The following is a 15,322-nucleotide window of genomic DNA, read 5'->3' as shown; positions in this document are numbered from 1 at the left end:
CCGTAAAAATAAAACAAAATTTTTTTCCCACAAAAATTATTTTTTTAGCCCCCAGTTTTGTATTTTCCTGAGGGTAACAGGAGAAATTGGACCCCAAAATTTGTTGCCCAATTTGTCCTGAGTGCGATGATACACCATATGTGGGGGGAACCACTGTTTGGGCACATGGGAGGGCTCAGAAGGGAAGGAGTGCCATTTGAATGCAGACTTAGATGGAATGGTCTGCAGGTGTCACATTGCGTTTGCAGAGCCCCTAATGTACCTAAACAGTAGAAACCCCCCACAAGTGACACCATTTTGGAAAGTAGACCCCCTTAGGAACTTATCTAGATGTGTGCTGAGCGCTTTGACCCACCAAGGGCTTCACAGAAGTTTATAATGGAGAGCCGTAAAAATAAAACAAAAATTTTTTCCCACAAAAATTATTTTTTAGCCCCCAGTTTTGTATTTTCCCGAGGGTAAAAGGAGAAATTCGACCCCACAATTTGTTGTCCAATTTGTCCTGAGTGCGCTGATACCCCATATGTGGGGGGGAACCACTGTTTGGGCGCATGGGAGGGCTCGGAAGGGAAGGAGCTCCATTTGGAATGAGGACTTAGATGGAATGGTCTGCAGGTGTCATATTGCATTTGCAGAGCCCCTAATGTACCTAAACAGTAGAAACCTCCCACAAGTGACACCATTTTGGAAACTAGACCCCCTAAGGAACTCATCTAGATGTGTTGTGATAGCTTTGAACCCCCAAGTGTTTCACTACAGTTTGTAACGCAGAGCCGTGAAAATTAAAAAAAAAAATCTTTCCCCCCAAAATTATTTTTTAGCCCCCAGTTTTGTATTTTCCCGAGGGTAAGAGGAGAAATTCGACCCCAAAAGTTGTTGTCCAATTTGTCCTGAGTGCGCTGATACCCCATATGTGGGGGGGAACCACTGTTTGGGCGCATGGGAGGGCTCGGAAGGGAAGGAGCTCCATTTGGAATGAGGACTTAGATGGAATGGTCTGCAGGTGTCACATTGCATTTGCAGAGCCCCTAATGTACCTAAACAGTAGAAACCTCCCACAAGTGACACCATTTTGGAAACTAGACCCCCTAAGGAACTCATCTAGATGTGTTGTGATAGCTTTGAACCCCCAAGTGTTTCACTACAGTTTGTAACGCAGAGCCGTGAAAATTAAAAAAAAAAATCTTTCCCCCCAAAATTATTTTTTAGCCCCCAGTTTTGTATTTTCCCAAGGGTAAGAGGAGAAATTCGACCCCAAAAGTTGTTGTCCAATTTGTCCTGAGTACGCTGATACCCCGTATGTTGGGGGAAACCAACGTTTGAGCGTATGGCAGAGCTCGGAAGGGAAGGAGCGCCATTTGGAATGCAGACTTAGATGGAATGGTCTGCAGACGTCACATTGCGTTTGCAGAACCCCTAATGTACCTAAACAGTAGAAACCCCCCACAAGTGACCCCATATTGGAAACTAGACCCCCCAGGGAACTAATCTAGATGTGTTGTGAGAACTTTGAACCCCCAAGTGTTTCACTACAGTTTATAACGCAGAGCCGTGAAAATAAAAAATCTTTTTTTTTCCCACAAAAAATATGTTTTAGCCCCGAGTTTTGTATTTTCCCAAGGGTAGCAGGAGAAATTGGACCCCAAAAGTTGTTGTCCTATTTGTCCTGAGTACGCTGATACCCCATATGTTGGGGTAAACCCCTGTTTGGGCACACGGGAGAGCTCGGAAGGGAAGAAGCACTGTTTTACTTTTTCAACGCAGAATTGGCTGGAATTGAGATCGGACGCCATGTCGCGTTTGGAGAGCCCCTGATGTGCCTAAACAGTGGAAACCCCCCAATTATAACTGAAACCCTAATCCAAACACATCCCTAACCCTAATCCCAACAGTAACCCTAACCACACCTCTAACCCTGACACACCCCTAACTTTAATCCCAACCCTATTCCCAACCGTAAATGTAATCTAAACCCTAACTGTAACTTTAGCCCCAACCCAAACTGTAGCCCTAGCCCTAACCCTAATCCTAACCCTAGCCCTAACCCTAGCCCTAACCCTAGCCCTAACCCTAACCCTAGCCCTAGCCCTAGCCCTAACCCTAGCCCTAACCCTAATCCTAACCCTAGCCCTAACCCTAGCCCTAACCCTAGCCCTAACCCTAACCCTAACCCTAGCCCTAGCCCTAACCCTAGCCCTAACCCTAGCCCTAACCCTAGCCCTAACCCTAGCCCTAACCCTAGCCCTAACCCTAGCCCTAACTCTAACCCTAGCCCTAATGGGAAAATGGAAATAAATACATTTTTTTAATTTTTCCCTAACTAAGGGGGTGATGAAGGGGGGTTTGATTTACTTTTATGGCGGGTTTTTTAGCGGATTTTTATGATTGGCAGCCGTCACACACTGAAAGACGCTTTTTATTGCAAAAATATTTTTTGCGTTACCACATTTTGAGAGCTATAATTTTTCTATATTCTGGTCCACAGAGTCATGTGAGGTCTTGGTTTTTGCGGGACGAGTTGATGTTTTTATTGGTAACATTTTCGGGCACGTGACATTTTTTGATCGCTTTTTATTCCGATATTTGTGAGGCAGAATGACCAAAAACCAGCTATTCATGAATTTCTTTTGGGGGAGGCGTTTATACCGTTCCGCGTTTGGTAAAATTGATGAAGCAGTTTTATTCTTCGGGTCAGTACGATTACAGCGATACCTCATTTATATCATTTTTTTATGTTTTGGCGCTTTTATACGATAAAAACTATTTTATAGAAAAAATAATTATTTTTGCATCGCTTTATTCTCAGGACTATAACTTTTTTATTTTTTTGCTGATGATGCTGTATGGCGGCTCATTTTTTGCGGGACAAGATGACGTTTTCAGCGGTACCATGGTTAGTTATATCTGTCTTTTTGATCGCGTGTTATTCCACTTTTTGTTCGGCGGTATGATAATAAAGCGTTGTTTTTTGCCTCGTTTTTTTTTTTTTTCTTACGGTGTTTACTGAAGGGGTTAACTAGTGGGCCAGTTTTATAGGTCGGGCCGTTACGGACGCGGCGATACTAAATATGTGTACTTTTATTGTTTTTTTTTTTTTTATTTAGATAAAGAAATGTATTTATGGGAATAATATTTTTATTTTTTAATCATTATTTTGGAATATTTTTTTTTATTTTTTTTTACACATTTGAAATTTTTTTTTTTTACTTTTTTACTTTGTCCCAGGGGGGGACATCACAGATCAGTGATCTGACAGTTTGCACAGCACTCTGTCAGATCACTGATCTGATAGAAGTGCAGGCTGCTTCACAGTGCCTGCTCTGAGCAGGCTCTGTGAAGCCACCTCCCTCCCTGCAGGACCCGGATCCGCGGCCATCTTGGATCCGGGGCTGGAGGGAGCAGGGAGGGAGGTGAGACCCTCGCAGCAACGCGATCACATCGCGTTGCTGCGGGGGGCTCAGGGAAGCCCGCAGGGAGCCCCCTCCCTGCGCGGTGCTTCCCTGTACCGCCGGCACATCGCGATCATCTTTGATCGCGGTGTGCCGGGGGTTAATGTGCCGGGGGCGGTCCGTGACCGCTCCTGGCACATAGTGCCGGATGTCAGCTGCGATAAACAGCTGACACCCGGCCGCGATCGGCGGCGCTCCCCCCGTGAGCGCTGCCGATCGCATATGACGTACTATTGCGTCCTTGGGAAGTAAAGCCCACCCCACATGGACGCAATAGTACGTCTAATGGCAGAAAGGGGTTAATAAATAACATTTCCCTCATGTTGGCTTTACATCAGCACCATTTGTAAAATGTTCTTTTATTTTGTTAGCATTTTAGGAGGTTCAAAAATGTAGCAACAAGTTTTCACTTTTTCAAGGAAATTTACAAGATTTATTTTTTTAGGGACTTATCCATGTTTGAAGTGCCTTTAGGGGTCCCATGTATTGGGAAACCCCCAAAAGTTATAAAATTTTGAAAACAGCACCCCCTGACATATTGAAAACAGCAGTCACATAGTTTATTAACCCTTCAGGTGCCTTTCAGGAATTAATGCAAAATGGCATGACAGAAATGACAATGTGTATTTTTACCACCTAAATGCCTCTAACTTCTGAACAGATTACTACAGCCGGCAGACTCTAAAGGTACCTTCACACTAAGCGACGCTGCAGCGATACCGACAACGATGTCGATCGCTGCAGCGTCGCTGTTTGGTCGCTGGAGAGCTGTCACACAGACAGCTCTCCAGCGACCAACGATGCCGGTAACCAGGGTAAACATCGGGTTACTAAGCGCAGGGCCGAGCCTAGTAACCCGATGTTTACCATGGTTACCATCGTAAAAGTAAAAAAAACAAACACTACATACTTACCTGTCTGTCCCTGGCGCTCTGCTTTCCTGCACCGACTGTGAGCACAGCGGCCAGAAAGCAGAGCGGTGACGTCACCGCTCTGCTTTCCGGCTGGCCGACGCTGACACAGGATGCAGGAGGAGTGCAGAGAAGCAGAGCGCCAGGGACAGACAGCAGAAGGTAAGTATGTAGTGTTTGTTTTTTTTACTTTTACGATGGTAACCAGGGTAAACATCGGGTTACTAAGCGCGGCCCTGCGCTTAGTAACCCGATGTTTACCCTGGTTACCAGTGAAGACATCGCTTAATCGGCGTCACACACGCCGATTCAGCGATGTCTGCAGGGAGTCCAGCAACGAAATAAAGTTCTGGACTTTCTGCAGTGACCAACGACATCACAGCAGGATCCTGATCGCTGCTGCGTGTCAAACTAAACGATATCGCTAGCCAGGACGCTGCAACGTCACGGATCGCTAGCGATATCGTTGTGAAGTTGTTTAGTGTGAAGGTACCTTAAAGCCGCAATTTGGTCACAAATTTCCATGGCAAACATCAGGACCACACAATCATGATCTGAGGGCAGCAATTGGGGTAAAGAAAAAGCCCCCACACTCTGTAAGCCGCCTTACAAAAAAAAAAGTTAAATTGCTATTAAATACAAACCAAGTGAATAGCAATGTAAAAACAGCATTGCTATGTGTATGTTCTGTCAATGTTACTTCTTCTAACCACTTCAGGGTTCAGAAACCATGACGCAGATAAAACAAGCAACATGTGCATTCTTTAGGCAGATTCCCCTAGGAAGCTACCCGCCACAAAAGCGTCAAACAGAGAAAAGACGCTGTTGGCAGAGCAGACACTAAAAACTGCGGTAAAGCTGCCAGAAAGGCCGCTTCAGGAAAAAGCCACCAGCGTTTGCCTGAAGCAGCTTTTCCAAGAAGAACTTTGCAAGCTCTGCTGGCACAACAAAGGCATTGTGTGCACAAACACCCAGACTATAAACTTTCCAGTAGAAATCCATGTTTTAGTAGCCTGAAATCTAATTATCAACAGGTCTTCTTACCTCGCAAAAACTGTTCCACTTCCTCCGGGAAATGTGTATGGGTGCTGTTTGCGAAACACATGGCCTACTCTACTGCAGGGAATGATTTCCAGACTTCCACCACATTGCCACACACGGAATGAAATTTCTGACAATGAGATAAAAACAGACTATGAATTAGAAGACTAGATTAGACTCTGATTAGAAATACCGTACTTTTGTTTCCCTAATTCCTTAAAACTGTTGTGTTCTACTCGTATATTGGATAGACAAGCGGTGGATGCCGCGTCGGAGAGCAATGCAGCTCCAGGAATCTTCCTATTTGCTCATAGCAGGTTTGCCGGCAACAACCACGCTGAACTAATTTTGATATACGATCGTGCAGCGATTATAATTCGCGTTGCAGGCTTTTATTTAATAACCTCCTGTAACTGATGAAGGTCACAATTGACCGAAACGTTTTCCTGTATTTACTGCAATAAATTTTTCCTGCTGCATCTTACCTAAAGTTGAGTGCTAGGTCTCTTACTATTAATCTATATGGTTGGGGAACCTGTCCTTAGCACCCTTTCTCTAGTAGTGCTCACGGTTAAATTTTCCACTATATTGGATAGAGGCAGGAATGAAGAATGTGAAGCATCCAAATAATTATAAAAAAAAAAAGCTTACATGGATACACAAAAAACTATTAAAACCTGAAATATCGAAAGAGTTTAAAAAAAGTGCAATAAATTAAACACGACAGTTTGGAAAGATTTGGTTGGAGGTCCCAATAAATCTTAAAGAACAGGCTACTGTGCTGTCGCCAGTGGAATGACCCAGCGCCGTATGGTTACCAATATTCCCAAATCTCACGGGACACTGTACTTCCGCTATTATAGTTGGCGGACTATAGGAAAAATACTAGATTCCAAGTAGGCTGTCATAATAAATAGTCACTTTACAGAAATAAGGTATGACCAATATATTTGGTAAATGCCAATTATAAAGTTTGGGTGAGAATGTTGGTCTGTAGGTCCGCTAACACGGTGTATGCCAGGGAAAGCTGTGTCTTAGGATATCCCTCCAGGCCTGCCTTACATGCAAAAGGTATCAATACCCATGTGTGGTCCAAGAGGACAAGATACTTTATGTGCAGAAGATTCGATGTATTTCTGGGGTAGACGGAGCGCTCAAAACAGCAGCAGATCAGAACCACAGACTCATGGGAAGTACTGTATTTTTTGAACCATAAGATGCCCTTTTTTCCTCCAAATTTGGGAGGAAAGTGTGGGTGCGTCTTATGGTCGGAATGGAGAATGTGGGGATGGGGTAGCGGCAGAGTGGGATCGCAGGAGGCAGGAAAATGTCTCAGCTGCAGGATTCCGGTGCTGGGGAAACCATGTGGTCCCGAGACTTAAAGTGAGGTGAATATTCATTAGCCGCTTCCCCGCCCACCTGTCAGGACGGAGCAGTGAGCGGGGAGCAGCAAATAAATATTCCTTCACTAAAAATAGCGGTCACACATGGTTTCCCCAGAACCGGATTCCTGCAGCAGCTGGGGGAGGGGGCAGCAGTAGGGGGCCAGAGGAGAGATCACAGCATACCTGACGGCGCTGATGTGATGCTGAATGCTCTGTGGAAGACCTGTGCTGAGGTCATGAAGAGGGCGGGCTGGAGCGCAGGCGCCGGGAAAGGTAGAGAGGCCAGGCGCCTGCATATTGCAGTACTTTGCTCTGCCCTCAACAGGGCAGATAAAGTACACCTGCGCAGGAAGCAAAGAAGACAACGACATCGTATGAAGATGGGAGGCGCTGGACCCGGACCTGCGACGCCCATCAGACCGGACCGCAGCGGGACCGCCCCTGGGTGAGCATAATCTAACTTGTTTTTCTCATCTTTCAGGTTACATTATAGAATGCTGTAGATAAGCCCGTGATGGTGGTGGCCTTAGCTTATAGGTGAAAAATGGGGTGACAGATTCCCTTTAAAGCAGCACTCCAGCGTCATTTTTCAGTACTGGAGTGGTGCTTTAAATATAAGCTCTGTGCCCCCATTCTTATACTCACCCTCCAGCGTCTTCACATAGTACTTTACAGACACCACACTGGTCCCGCAGCATCTTCTACCCATATATAATATATAATAGTATGTTTATGTTATTAAATATTTTACCACATATTTTGCTTCAAATATACTTTTCTCTATTTTCCACCTCTAAAACATAGGTGCGTCTTAAAGTCCGAAAAATACAGTAATCGGGTGCAAGTAGCTGTATTTAATATGTAATTATATCTCAGTGAATAGAAAGAGAAAACATATGCTGAAGTGGTGTACAGGAATTTTTACAGTTCACAACACTTTTCCCCACTTTTTTTTATATATAAATAGTATGCTTTTTGTAAATAAAAATAAGTCAGCAGTACCTGTTCTCTGCTGTCTCCAGGCTTTGCAAGCATAGCTACAGTGGTGGCTGCATGTCATCAGCACGTGACCGCTGCAACCAATCAATGGGCTCAGCAGTGATGCTGTTGTAGGCAATACCACTGAGCTCATATTAAAAAAGTAAGATATAGAAGCAGTAAGAAGTGAATTCTGCTGACTTTGTTATTTTAATGGACAGGATGCCTTCAATTATTAAAAAAAAAAAAAAAAGAAAAATGTAATAAGATTGATAGTCCATGTAGTATCTTAGGGTGAGGAGCGAAAACTATAAATGAATGCTCTTTGAAAAGATCAGGAGAAAGAGGAGAATGCACAGCAAATTTCATTTATCCCCAATGGTCAGAACTGTACTTAATGAAAAGTAAATTAGTGGTCGTTCCACGGTTCTTTCCTATGCTATTCCTTTTGCTATCAAGACTTATTTTAGGGCACTTGAAATGATCACATTATATGTATCATTCCAAAGGTGGACAATAGCACTGTTGGTGGATGGATGTGATCATTATATATACAGGTTATTGGACTACGTGGATATGAACAAAGTGAGCAGCCAACATGATATACAGTACTGTGCAAAAGTTTTAGGCAGGTGCTGAAAAAAGCTGATAGGCAAGAATTCTTTCAAAAATAGAATGAACAAAATGCTTTTAGGGCAGCATTAGGGTACCGTCACACTAAAACGACGCGGCAGCGATACGACAACGATGTCGATCGCTGCAGCGTCGCTGTTTGGTCGCTGGAGAGCTGTCACACAGACAGCTCTCCAGCGACCAACGATCCCGAAGTCCCCAGTAACCAGGGTAAACATCGGGTTACTAAGCGCAGGGCCGCGCTTAGTAACCCGATGTTTACCCTGGTTACCAGCGTAAACGTAAAAAAAAAAACACTACATACTTACATTCCTGACGCGTCCCTCGGCGCTGTGCTTCTCTGCACTGACAGTGAGCGCCGGACAGCCGGAAAGCAGAGCGGTGACGTCACCGCTGTACTTTACGGCCGGCGCTCACCAGTCAGTGCGGGAAGCTGAAGGCGAGGGACATGACCAGACACCGGGAATGTAAGTATGTAGTGTTTTTTTTTTTTTTTACATTTACACTAGTAACCATGGTAAATATCGGGTTACTAAGCGCAGCCCTGCTCTTAGTAACCCGATGTTTACCCTGGTTACCAGTGAAGACATCGCTGAATCGGCGTCACACTCTCCGATTCAGCGATGTCAGCGGGAGATCCAGCGACGAAATAAAGTTTCAAACGATCTGCTACGACGTACGATTCTCAGCGGGGTCCCTGATCGCAGTAGCGTGTCAGACACAGCGAGATCGTAACGATATCGCTGGAACGTCACGGATCGTGCCGTCCTAGCGACCAAAGTGCCACTGTGTGACTGTACCCTTAGTTCTTCTAGGAACAGGGCCACATTTCTTGATGGAACTCAGCAGGGAAGCTGTTCCAAACATCTGGGATGTTCTGTGGATAAAGGCTTAAACAAATTTTTCTGTCTCTTCTTGTAATCCAAACCAGAGATGATGTTGAGCTCAAAGCTCTGTGGGGCCATATAAACACTTCCAGGACTCCTTGTTCTTCTTTTTGCTAAAGATAGCTCTTAAAGAGAACCTGTCAGCAGAATTGTGCTCCATAACCTACAGACACTGCCAGGCTGTCCCTGTTATACTGATTACAATGATACCTTGGTTGATGAAATCCGTCTTGTGGTTGTTGTTTAATCTTTATTTGCAGTTTTCAGTTAATGAGAGTCTTGTGCTCCGGGGCGGCCTGTGGGGGGTCTTCATGTGGTGATCTGAATAGTATGTAAAATACGGGGCAGGTCACTGAGGGATCAGTGACCTGTCATAAGCCATAGAGATGAATACCTAAGCAGAGCACCACATAAAGCTCCGACCCCCTCACAAGCCACCCCGAAGCACGAGAATCTCATTAACTGAAAACTACAAATACAGATTAAACAACAACCACAAGACAGATTTAATCAACCCAGGTATCATTGTAATCAGTATAACGGCACCGACTTGACACTGTCTGTAGGTTACTGGGCACAATCCTGCTGAAAGGCTACCTTTAATGACGTTGGCTGTATGTTTGGGATTGTTGTCCTGCTGCAGAATAAATATTGAGCCAATCAAATGGCTTCTTGATGGTATTCAATAATGGATAGGTTTCTGCCTGTAATTCTCAGAAGTGGAAGGATACATTTCCCGTAGCTCACAGAAGATATGAGCTTCGTTATCCAAGAATTTTGGAACAATCTCCCAACTAAGTTCTTACAAAAACTAACATGAAGAATTAATGCGGTTTTAAAGGCAAAGTGAGGCAACACCAAATACTGATTGGATTCTCTTTTCTTCAGTCATTTTGAATTTTGTTATTTTATAAATATCAACGAAATTCTAATCTTGAAAACATTCTTACATTGTAGCACGTTACAGAAAGTTGAGAAATCAATCATAAGTGGCTTAAGGCTACTTTCACACTAGCGTTTTCTGCAATCCGTCACAATGCGTCGTTTTGCAGAAAAAACGCATCCTGCAAAAGTGCTTGCAGGATGCGTTTTTTCCCCATAGACTTGCATTGACGACGCATTTGCGACGGATTGCCACACGGATGCGTCGTGCTTTTGCGGACTGTCGGGAGAAAAAAACGCTACATGTAACGTTTTTTTCTCCTGACGGACCGCTTTTTCCGACCGCACATGCGTGGCTGGAACTCCACCCCCACCTCCCCGCACCTTACAATGGGTCAGCGGATGCGCCGGAAAAACGCATCCGCTGCACCTATTGTGCAATGCAGCAAACGCTAGCGTCGGAATCTCTCCCCCGACGCATTGCGACGGGGAGATTCCGACGCTAGTGTGAAAGGAGCCTTACAGTGAAGGCTGAGGGTTACTGGGAATATACATCAATTAGTGGCAATGAAACAAACCATGTTAGGTCCAACAGAAAACTTTAGAAGAGAAAGGGAACATAGTGTAACATTTACATAAACCCCAGTTTTAGCAGTTTATAAATAAGGTATGGTAATTAATTTGTTAAATGTTTGCTGAGTGCTGTTGTATTATGTTCACAGCCAGAGGGTTGACTATGCTAGTTGGGGGCCACTGACTGTTCCAAATCCTCATTTACATGCAATTGCAGGAACTGTGACATCTTTTGCCCTCTACACCAGGTTACTGGGGAAGAAAAAAAAAAGAGGGGGGGGGGGGTTTTGACATTTCTTACTTATGGAAAGGAACCCAGAATGGTAACTCCAGACAAAGCTGGGAAGGCGAAACTGATTGCACATCATTGGTTTACATGAAATGTTCTCTAATTTGTGATGAGCATTTACTTTTTCAATTGTATGTGTAACATTAAAAGAAATAAATTATTTTCTTTATGTTCCAACATTCTTAGTTTAGAGGTAAAGAACCAACTCATCAGGAGAAGCATTGCAGCCTACGTCCCACTATCCGCTGAGCAATAAAGCCTCAGATGTAGCAATAATTTGAAGATCTGATCCTAGCGATCGTGTCTTAAAGCAAAGATACAGAGAGCAAATACAAGTGCTCCAGGACAAAGAGGATTGTGGAGTCTTGAGACAATCTAATATTTATCTGTATTATTTGCAGTATGTAATGTATCTAGAGCGGTTATAGTTCCAAGCTATTTCTTTTAGGAATATACTGGATTTTACAGGGGTTATCCACTACTAGGACAACTCCTTCGTAAATCAAATGTTCGGCCCTGATAAAATAATAAAGCCTATACTTGCCTCCCATGCGGTGTCGGCACTCTCTCTCCCCCAGACTACGATGCGGTGTTTTGACTGATCAGCTCTGGCGTCACCGTCTACTCCTTTGGACAAATTGAACGTGAAGAGGAAGCCGGGGATTGGCTGGAATACGGACTTCCTCTTCACATACAGTTTGTCTGGAGGCGGAGACAGTGACGCCAGCGCTGATTAGGATTCGGCATCACATGTCACAACAACCGCAGGGGAGCCCCGGGGAGAGCGAGTGCCAACACCACGGTGAGTATAGGCTTTAGGGCTCGTTTCCATTGGCGAGAAACACGTCCGTGTCTCGCATGTGAAAACCAAGCTCTGGCGCCGGCACTCCAGAACGGAGCGTGCAGCCGCACAGCAATACATGGAGCTGCACGCTCCGCTCCCAAGTGCTGGCGCCAGAACTTAGTTTTCACATTCGAGACACGGACGTGTTTCTCGCAAATGGAAATGAGCCCTTATTAGTATATCGGGACATAACATTTAGTTTAAGAAGGGGTTGTCCAAGGGGTGGACAACCCCTTTAACTCTTCTAGGGAAGCACCTCCAGACCCAGACTAACCCAAAACAGGAGAAAGTACTTTACTTTGGTCAATGAAACATTAACTTAATTCACCAATCACAACAGAGATGTGAATGAAGTAAAGATTACCATATGTACTTAAATATAGTTGAAAAAGTATATTTTTACATTTTAATTTTTTTCTTATGGACATGTCTGTACAATGGCTTGATTTTTAAGGGTTGAGCATGGATGACTGAAAAAAAATGTTTAAAAAAAAAAAACAACTCCACCATTGAGTTTTGAGATTTGCCTTTAAAGGATTCATTTTGCAGTAAAAACGACTCAGCAATATGATTCTTCAGGTCAGTGTGGCTACACTAAATTTAAAAGGCTTTTCTTCTTCTTCAGCCAATAAAAAAAAAACCATGGACTGTTTAAAAATAACTGGTAATGCCATTTGCTGGTGACCTTTAAATTTTTTTTTTTTTCATGCTTCCATTGACAGACTTGTCGGGGTGTTTTTAGCATACCGATACAATACTTATACTGTTATCATTTTAGGGCACATGTTTTTCTTGCTTGCTTTTTGCACTTCTTGGGACAAGTGTGATGACAGAAAAATAGCAATTCTGGCATTTCGAATTTCTTTTTTAGTATTCAAAGTATGACTTACATTTAATATTTTGATAGATCATACATTTATGGATGTGGTGATAGCAAATATGATTATGTTTATTTTTTTTTACACTATTATTTAATTCCCCACAGGGAACTTGAATCTGTGATCAATTGATCGCAACACTGCAATGCGTAGTAAAATTGATGTTTTCCTATGAAGTTTCATAGGAGGACCAACATGGTAGCCACTGAGGCCTTCAGCAGGCTCCCGGCTACTATGGTAAATCTCTGGGGTCGGGGCCAATGATGCAAATTTACATTATATGAAGATGAAGGGGTTGAGTAGAGAATCAATTACTAATGGTAACTTGTTGACATGACATCACTGATACAGTGATATAAATTCTACATATATACCTTAGGCGACCAGATGACGAGAGCGCTCTTCATCAGGGTTATAATGGACTTCCTGATGAGTGGCTTTGGATACTGATAAGTTTGGGAAGCACGGCCTTAGTGTGTCCATGTCCATAACGCAGAAACTTAGATTTAAGATGACTTTAAGAGGTTATAGTAAACAGTGTTTGCCTTTTTCTAAGAAAACCTATATGCTTTCACAGTAAGGCCATGTTCACACTATGCGGTTTTTACTGCGGAACCGAGGCGATTTTGCCGCTGCGGGTCCGCAGCTGTTTTCCATGCAGGGTACAGTACAATGTTACCCTATGGAAAACAAAAACCGCAGTGCACATGATGCGGAAAAACCCGAAAAAAAACGCGCAGAATTGCTGCGGAAAAAAAAAAGGACCATGTCACTTCTTTGTGCAGAATCGCAGCGATTCTGCACCCATAGAAATGCATTGATCCGCTTACTTCCCTCATGGGGCTGTGCCCACCATGCGGGAAGTAATGCGGATAATGTGTGGGTTATACCCGGGGTGGAGGAGAGGAGACTCTCCTCCAGGCCTCGGGAACCATATTTGTATTAAAAAAAAAAAGAATAAAAAAAAAAAATCATGATATACTCACCTCTGAAGTCTCAGCGCTGCACGCGGCCGTCCGGTCTCAGGTTTGCTATGCGACCAGGACCTTCGGTGACGTCGCGGTCACATGACCGTGACGTCACCGAAGGCCCTGGTCGCACAGCATCTTTGGAACCGGACCGCCGCCTGCAGCGCCCAGGAGATCGGGACGTCAGAGGGTGAGTATACCATGATTTTATTATTTTTAACACTACTATTGATGCTGCATATTGCTGCATATGCAGCATCAATAGTAGGGGTAAATCCCGCAGCGGAACCCGCAGCGGAACCCGCAGGACAAACCGCGATAAATCTGCAGGGATAACCGCAGCGGGTTTGCCCTGCAGATTTATCAAATCCGCTGCGGGAAAACCCGCGGGACAAAAAGGAACGTGTGAATGTGGCCTAAAATAGAGCACTTCACAAAACGTATCTTCTAACAGTGTGACCACCAGAATGTCGGCAAATTGTGTAAATGCATTGTCAGCAATGTCTTCCCCATACAGGGGCCGCATCATCTTCAAGATACCGGACATTTTACAACATTAAACTGAGTAAATGGTGTGTTAGAGAAGTCCCCTACTTATACCTACCTAAATTTTCCCCTCCCCAAACGTCCATCATCATATCATATTTTCCCAATTCTTCAAAGTAGGATTTGTCCATCACAAAGAGCCCTCCAGCAATCATTGGCGTTCTACAATGGACAACAGAAAGTGTTATAAAAGCCCAAAAGTTACAGTACAGAAGTATAATAATACAAAACAGTATACTCGGAATACTGAGATGACAGCTAAAAAATCACATTCAAAATGCCTCAGTGAAGGATTTGTTTTAAATGGAATCTGTCAGCAGATTTTTTGCTATCCCATCTGAGAGCAGCACATTGTAGGTGCAGAGACCCAGACTCCACAGATGGAACTTACTGGTCTGATCGCTGTAATTTTAATAAAAAAATCATTGTGTTTTCTACCAGTTCTCTGATTGCTGAGGTCTGTATGCCAACACCACTGATAAACCGATTTGTGTACATTGGACATGGGCAGAAAGCTGCCCACGTAGTATATAACACTGCCCACGTAGTATATAACACTGCGCACTGCGCAGCAGAGGGGCCGCACAGAGGCAAATATGTCACCACTAGATGGTGGCCCGATTCTAACGCATCGGGTATTCTAGAGTATGTATGTATGTATGTATGTATGTATGTATGTATGTTTGTTTAGATAAAGTATCTGCACAAAGAATTGTATAAAAGCTTTAAATTGATGTGCACAATATACATAGTGGGCATGTTCCTTATAATTGCTGTGAAAAAGTTAAAGGGTTAACAAATTTATTAAAATATGTATTTAATATATTGGCCTCTCAGAACTATTTAAAAGAATCTGTCATCAGCATCGGGTGTCAAACTAAAGGTATGGCAGAAACGGTACAGTTATACAGATTTAATACAGACATTCAGTGAAGAGATCTGCGGACTGGTTGTTTTGCAATCATCATTAGAAGTTTTGATGTCCGTGAATTGGGACAGGATTGTGGGCAGGGACTTTGGCTTCGCCACAGCCCCTCTACTGCCTTTGGTGACCTTAC

General features: G+C 43.7%; 1 protein-coding gene across 1 annotated transcript in view; it reads right to left on the bottom strand.

Annotated features, from left to right (window-relative positions):
• GALNT2 (polypeptide N-acetylgalactosaminyltransferase 2) overlaps positions 1 to 15,322 on the bottom strand; it is a 156,571-nt gene that overhangs the window by 35,579 nt on the left and 105,670 nt on the right. The window contains exons 10-11 of the mRNA XM_069769270.1: positions 14,323 to 14,426; positions 5,405 to 5,531 (exon numbers count right to left, since the gene is read on the bottom strand). Of these exons, the coding sequence (XP_069625371.1) occupies positions 5,405 to 5,531; positions 14,323 to 14,426 (231 nt within the window). The remainder of the gene's footprint in view (positions 1 to 5,404; positions 5,532 to 14,322; positions 14,427 to 15,322) is intronic.

The sequence above is a fragment of the Ranitomeya imitator genome, chromosome 5, assembly GCF_032444005.1.
Source record: "Ranitomeya imitator isolate aRanImi1 chromosome 5, aRanImi1.pri, whole genome shotgun sequence".
Lineage (NCBI taxonomy): Eukaryota > Metazoa > Chordata > Amphibia > Anura > Dendrobatidae > Ranitomeya > Ranitomeya imitator.
The sequence above is the reverse complement of the archived record's forward strand: the minus strand, read 5'-3'. Positions and strand labels throughout refer to the sequence as shown.